Source organism: Hydra vulgaris, chromosome 02, assembly GCF_038396675.1.
Source record: "Hydra vulgaris chromosome 02, alternate assembly HydraT2T_AEP".
Classification (NCBI taxonomy): Eukaryota; Metazoa; Cnidaria; class Hydrozoa; order Anthoathecata; family Hydridae; genus Hydra; species Hydra vulgaris.
This window is the reverse complement of record NC_088921.1, coordinates 2,415,614-2,423,663: the sequence shown is the minus strand read 5'-3', so window position 1 is coordinate 2,423,663 and position 8,050 is coordinate 2,415,614. Positions and strand designations below refer to the sequence as shown.

The following is an 8,050-nucleotide window of genomic DNA, read 5'->3' as shown; positions in this document are numbered from 1 at the left end:
AGGCAAATTAATCCTCAATCTTTTGGAATACTATGCTATTGTCGACAATATCATTGGTGTTTGCTGCGACACAACTACATCCAACACTGGAAAATTTGCGGGAGCAGTTACAATCTTATTAACTATCCTTAATACAAGTCTTGTCTGGTGCATGTGTCGTCACCATTTTATTGAAGTACATATTAAACATATTATGACTGCTCTGACTGGCGCCGAGACCAAGTCTCCTTAAAGAGAAATTTATGTGCGCTTACAGAAGGCTTGGTCAACAATTGTTGACAAGATAGACACATCATCAGACAATCTGGCTAAGTTTAACTGGACTTCTTTAAAGATTAGATCATCTGTCTATAATATAGCCAAGGCAGCATTACAGTTTTGGGAAACTGCACTTTATGAAAATATTTTCAAAAGAGGAGACTACAATAATCTTTGTCAGTAATATGTTTACTACCTTGGTGGTCATGTTCCTGCTATAAAATTTCATCAGCCAGGAGCTTGCCGTGCAGCAAGGTTTATGGCAGATGCAATTTATTTGCTTACATTAGAAATAACAAAGAATATCTCAAACATCATGAATGAAAAGGAGAAAAAGATGGTTAAAACAGCTTCTTTATTTATATCTTGAACATACTGTCCTTGGTTTTTTAAAAGCTCTCTTAGTATTAAAGCACCAGTTAATAATTTAGCAGCATTCAAAGATGTGTTTGGTTAAAATAAAGAATATCCCGAGTTTTCTTAATCAATACTGAAAATCATGCAAAATCATACCTGGTATTTAAGTCAGCAGCTTGCTGCAATGGCTTTAGTTGATAATGATGTTGAAAAAGATGAAAAGAAGAATATACTCCGAAAACTGTTACAGTTTCTTGTTCCTGAAGAATTCATAAAGGGTAAACCTAAAATGCATCGTCTACAACACTATCAAATTTAGTTAATGATCAGAACTGGATTTTGTTTGCCTTGCCAAGGTTACCCATGACCAGGTTAAATTAGCTGCACAAAGGGACTTGACTGTTTTAAATAACTTTAAGTTTTTTATTAAAAACATGGTAGTCACCAATGATTGTGCAGAAAAAAATATAAAACTGATCCAAGACTTTATTATGTCATACCGAAATGAAGATATGAAGCAGAATGTTTTGTTGGTTGCAAAAAACCACAGAAAAACGTTGAATAAAAATCTGACTAAAACCCAGCTAAGTCAAATTTGAAGCGCTTGTGATATTTGATTAACATTTCTTTACACAATTCTTCAACACATGCAACATATATTTCACATAATTTTTAATATGATAAATGGTTAACGTAATTTTTTTTCTAATATTTACAATTTTTATCGTAAAAATAGCAAAAAATAAAAAAAAATAAAAAATTTGAAGTTTTACACCAAGCACTTACAACCGTTTATATTTAAAAATTCTGATATATTTGGTCATAATATACCTAGTAACCAAGTTCTACATAGCGCACATCACTTTTTTCCAAAAACGAAAATTTTTTGTGACACTATAATATATATATATATATGTATATATATATATATTTATATATATATATATATATATATATATATATATATATATATATATATATATATATATATATATGTATATATATATATGCATATATGTGTCAAGCAAACAAGTAAAGATATATATATATAATAAGTAAAGATATATATATATATATATATATGTTTTTTCCAAAAACAAAAATTTTTTGGGATATAATATATATATATATATAAATATATATATAAATATATATATATATATATATATATATATATATATATATATATATATATATGCATATATATGTCAAACAAACAAGTAAAGATATATATATAATAAGTAAAGATATATATATATATATGTTTTTTCCAAAAACAAAAATTTTTTGGGATATAACATATATATATATATATATATATATATATATATATATATATATATATATATATATATATATATATATATATATATATATATATATATAGGACTAATGAACTAAGAATCTAAGAATTAATTACAGCATCGTGACCCTAATTGGGCGAAGACCTATTTTAAAGTCAAACATGATCTATGGGGGCATGTCAAACAAACCTGGGGGGGGGCACATCTCAACACGTTCAGTTCTGCCCCATTATTTTTGTTTAGTAGTGCCCCACACTGTAGCGGTCAACTTACATTACCATACGTAAATAATGTTCCAAATATCATTGAATACAGTTGCATTTTCTAAACATATGAGTTACAAATCCATTGATAAAATCAAAAGTAATCATGATATATCGACAAACTTACCAGAAATCACAATAGTTATTGTATATGAATTGAAAAGTAATAATCTCAATTTGTTTACGCCAAGCTTTAAAACAGAGAATATTTATCCAAATTTAATTGAATACAAACATTATTAGCGTAACACTGAGTAAGGTTCGCAGTTGAGCATAGATGAACGAATTGTGTTAATTGTTTTATGTCTTTGATGGCTTTGTTCAAATGTGCTCCGTGTTCAGCTGTGCCCCACTTTTCCCTAATACGTTTATTATTTGATTGACTATTCTAACCACTGCATGTTCAGTAAAACATTTTTTTGAAACCAAACTGTTTTAAACACAACATATTGTTTTCTGATAAATTATTAAATAGCTGAAGTACATTAGATGTGAAACAAAATCCAGCACTTATGTTAGTTTTAAAATAATAAAAAGCGGTTCGCAATTCAATTAACTAAAGATTAGGTTCATCTATAACTTTATCGTAATTTTTTACGACTCAAATGAAGTTGAACTCAGAGGAATTTTTGATGCCAAATTTGGACCATAATTAATTATAAAACAGTTCATTTTTTCAGCAATAATTGATTTACTATAAGTATTTTTTTCATCAATTGTTACATTTTTTGGCAGAGTATTTCTTGCATAATTATTTTTACCAATTACTTTTTTAATTACATTTTAAGTTTTTTGGTGTTTCCGTTTGCTTTGTCTTATAGCCTTGCGTAATAAAGCATTTTAGAGTTTCTTTTTGTTTTTTCGAATATATTTTTGTGGTTTTTGTATGCCATTTTAGGATTTTTTTAAGATTTAAGATTTTAAGAGTTTTTTTTTTAAGTAACTGTCGTATAATTTTTTTTTCTTTTTGAGGATTTTAGTAACCCATTAGACATCGATGGAGTCATTACTGTTTTTGTGTTCACAATCATTTTTTATAGAAAACGCTGTTTCATAATGCTTGCAGAAATATATAATAAGAGTTGCTAGCATTGTGTAATTGCAATACCAGATTCAAGCAACGTTGTTATATAAAAGGTTTTGACTGTTTTACAGAGTTTTAATTGATTTGTCGCCTAAATAAGATAATTTTAGAAGGAATGTTGTTATTTATTATGTTATTTGTAACTAAGAATGTTGGGAAATGATCTGATAAGTCAGTTTTGATTATACCTGTGTTAAGACGGTTATTATGAAAGTTATATGTTATTATATTATCAAGAAGTGTAGAAGAATTGTTAGTCACTTTAGTTGGCTTGAAGAAGAATGTTTATAAAATTGTTACATTATTATTTGAAGCATGTTTTAGGTTAATGTTTAGATCACCAGCCAAAAAGACATGATCTCGCGTTTTATTGATATTTGTTATGAATGATAATATAAGTTTTAAATTTTTTAAAATTATCTGATGGTGGTCTATATGTCGCGTTCACAATTATGTTTTTTGTGTTTTTATTTTTCATTTCAATGCATAATGACTCACAACCTATTTCATTCACACAGAGATCGTTATATAAACTATAATTAATTGATTTGTGGATAAAAATACTTACATCCCCACCATTGCCAAAATTACGTGGTCGGTAAACTGATTTGTAATTAATTAGTTCAAATTGCACATTTGTTTCACCACACTTACATTAAGTTTCCGTAAGACAAATTTCCGTAAGACAAATTACTTTAAAGTCATGTTTTAAATCATCCAATAGAAGCTTTAAGTTTTCAAAAATTTTTTTAAACTTCGACTAATAATGTTAAAATTGAAAAAAGGTTTCCTTTCTAGATATTGGAAAGATTCTGAAGCTTTATACTATTAACTTTCAAATATTTACAGATTAAAATTATCAACGTCATTCTCGTCCCTGAGAACAATATTTTCATCAAATAATTTAATTATTAATTTCTCCTCCATTTTTTTTGTTTATTTGTTTGTGTTTAAAAAAAAGATAAAATAATAATAATAATAATAAAATAAATAAAATAAAAAAAAAAGTTCTTTGCAATAAAACACCTGTTCGTCGCAACTTTTAACGATTCATTGATCTTCCGGTTAGGATTAAACTTCTAAAATATAGGGTTAAACTTAAAAAAGTTTTTAAAAATTTCTCTTTTAATTAAATATGTTTTTAAAATCCAAATTCAGATTTCAGCTAAATTCGGTTTAGAAGTCCAAATTCGCCTTTCAGTTAAATTCGGGCTACACATACGGCTTAAATTCGTCTTTCAGTTAAATTTTAGTTAAAAAATTTTTTTTTTGATTTAGCCTATTTTAACTTCATCTAAACAAATGACCTACTAATTCTAAATTGTTTTAACGGAGCTGGAGCTTTACAAAGTAAATACAATTACTTTTATACAGACAAAATTAAAAGAACTTCTTGAACCTGATTATTTAAGCGTGTTGCACTTGTTAGGAGCTTAAAAAGGAATTTTGAAAATCTTTGTAACACAACCAAAGAACCATTTAATAATTTTAACATAATTTGCTTGACTGAAACTTGGTGTAACTCTGATGATGTTTGTTCTAATTTCAATTCACAAGGTTTTAATTTGATACCTTTTGCGCTGAAAACGAATAAATGTGGAGGAGGATTGCTAATTTATATGACATGAGTATTTCAGATAGCACTACAGAGGTTTTAAAAACTAAAAATCCAACAAAAAAACAGTGATAAATTTTAGCTACTTTTTACTAAGCGATATAATAAAGTTAGGTAACCAAGAAAATAAACATATTTACGTATTTGGAGACCTAAATCTCGATTGTTTCAAATATTCCGTTAAATGTAACATAAAAGTGTTTTATAACGCCTTATTTTAAATAGGGATCATTCCCTTAATTAATAAGTCAACTAGAATCACTTTATTAACAGCTTCTCTTATTGATAATATAATAACTAATGATTTGTTTAATGAAACTCTTCAAAAGAGCATAATTGAAAACGACGTCTCTGATAATTTTCCTATATTCTTTTCTATTAATGTTTACAAATAAACATAGCCAAAATTAAATCATTTCTTTGACAAACGTATTTTTAATAAAGCAAATTTAACATACTAAGGAGCTATTATCCCTTTTTCATTGGAGTCATATTGATACTTCAAACAATGTTAATTTAGTTTACAACACTTTTTTTAAAACCTTCTTTGAAATAAATAACACAAATTTCCAAAAAATTGAAATTAATATCAATAAAAAATGCAATAAATCACCATGAATTACTGGGGATCTTCAAAAAATTTTGAAAATCAAGCAGAATTTATATATCAAATATTTAAAATCTAAATTAGCAAAAAGTAAAAATGTTTAACGGGTGATGCAGAAGTTATCGGACAAATCCTAATTTCGTTATTTGATCATAATAATTAGTTTTGTGGTTTTATGCGTAGGCATAAACGTTCTATAAAATATAACCTTTATTATTTGAAACACAATTATTTAAAATGAGGTTAAATGCAGCTTAACGAGAATCTTTTCGAAAGCGACTAAAAATATTTTTTGTAAATAAATCTAATATAAAAAAAAAAAATCGTAAATCATTTTGAAAAGAAAGGATTTGCTCAAAGTACAATATAGGATAACCTAAAAAGACTTGAAACTGTTCAATCGTTTTCTGATAGAAAGCACCCTGGTCGTCCGACATCCTGGACTAGAGAAAAGAAAGTCGAATTAACGACACTTGTCAACAATCGAAAAGGGGTCAGTCAGAGAAAAATAGGTATTAAATTCGGTGTAAGTCAATCGACAATTGGTCGTCAGTTAAAAAAAATGATTATTAAGTATAGAAAACGTGAAAAGACTCCAAAATACACTATAGAACAACAAATAAAGGCAAAGAAAAGAAGTAGGAAACTAGTTAACAAATTCTATAACACAAAATTGCTTCTAGTCATCGATTTCGAAAAATGCTTTTGCTTTGCAGAGGACAACATGCCTGGAAATTCTGGATACTACCCAAACAACAAAAAGACATGCTCAGAAAGTGTTCGTTTTATAGGAAAAGAGAAATTTCCAAAAAAATTATTAATGTGGATAGCCATATCTGACCGTGGTATGTCCGAGCCATTGTTTTGCACTTCCAAGGCTGTAGCGATTAATTCATCAATCTATATTAATGAATGTTTAGAAAAACGACTTCTTCCATTTATTCACAAGTATCATGAAGACTTTAACTATTTATTTTGGCCAGATTTAGCAAGTTCTCATTATTCTAAAGATTCTCTAAATTGCATAGACCAATATGTCTATTACGTTGATAAAGAATCCAATCCCCCAAATGTGCCTCAAGCACGACCAATTGAAAATTTTTGGGGACATATAGCACAGAAGGTTTACGAGGGAGATTGGCCAGCTTCGACAGAGCAAGTTTTGATTGATCGCATTAAACTAAAACTACAAGAAATTGATTTAAACTTTTTACAGTCGCTTATGAAAGGCGTCAGAGCAAAATTGAGATCAATTGCAGATGGTGGTGTTTTTTCATATAAAAAATAATATATTTTTATTAAAAGATAAATGCTTTATTTAAAAAAAATTTAATAGTAGTTTGTTTTTTATTTATAAATAAGTTATTGACGTTTTTATTTTGTCCGATAACTTCCGCATCACCCGTTATAAAAATTAAATCCTTTGAACGAATAAATCTAAAAAAAAATTATAATAACAACTTACTTGAAAAATATTTTTATAAAATAATTTTATAATAATTCTAAACGCACTTGGGAAATCCATTAGAGAATTAAAAATAAAATGTCTTTACACAAAACCATTAAAATAAATCATGAGCTTTATTTAATCAAGAAGAGATAGCTGCTGAGTTAAGTAATTATTTTGTGTCAGCTGGCCCAAATCTAGCCAAAAAAAATTCCTTAAGTCAACAATTTAAAAAAAGATCACTTCTTTCCACTTACTTCTCATCTTAAATTTTTTGAACTAACATTTGAAGAACACGAATGTGCCTTTAAAATGCTAAAACTAAACTAAGCGATTGGTCCGGACGATATCAATGGAAAAACTGTTATTAACTCATAAAATGTCCTAAAACACATACTTTGTAAGGTACATTCTTGTTCGATCAAACAAGGCGTTTTTTCCAATCGACTAAAAATAGCAAAGATTATACCAATATATAAAGGAAGAAATTTAACTAATGTAAGCAATTATCGTCCCATATCCATTCTCCCCGTATTTTCAAAAGTTTTAGAAAAAGTTGTTTATAACAGAATCTATATATATATATCATCTGACTAAAAATAATTTAATATATAACAACAAAAACGGGTTCAAAAAAAAGAACTCTACTGAACATGCAGTTATTCAGTTTACAAGAAGTATAACTAAATCCTTTGAGAGTTCTCAATTCATTTGGGAAGTTTTCATTGATTTAGCAAAAGCTTTTGATACAATTGATAATGAAATTCTTCTTAACTACGGAATAACTGGCAGTGTTTTAAAGTGGGTTAAAAATTACCTAAGTAAAGCAATTTGTCTACGTTGATTCTGAACAAAAGAGTGAATTTCTTGATAATAAATGTGGAGTTCCTCAAAGGTCAATACTGGTACCACTGCTTTTCCTTATTTACATAAACGATCTTTGTAAAGCCTCAAACTTAATAACAATTATGTTTGCAGTTGACACTAACCTATTTTTATCCCATAACAACATTATATCTCTATTTGCAAGCACGAACAACAAACTAGTTAAAATCTCGGATTGGTTTAAAATAAATTATCTTTGAATATTGATTAAAAAAATATGGATTCTTTTC

General features: G+C 27.6%; 1 protein-coding gene across 1 annotated transcript; it reads left to right on the top strand.

Annotated features, from left to right (window-relative positions):
• The first annotated feature begins 757 nt into the window (after nt 1-757).
• Nucleotides 758-6,776, top strand: LOC136075716 (uncharacterized). The gene is made up of 3 exons (XM_065789151.1): nt 758-893; nt 1,057-1,139; nt 5,859-6,776. Exons 1-3 carry the CDS (start codon nt 758-760, stop codon nt 6,774-6,776), a joined length of 1,137 nt encoding a protein of 378 aa, XP_065645223.1.
• Nucleotides 6,777-8,050: the final 1,274 nt, after the last annotated feature.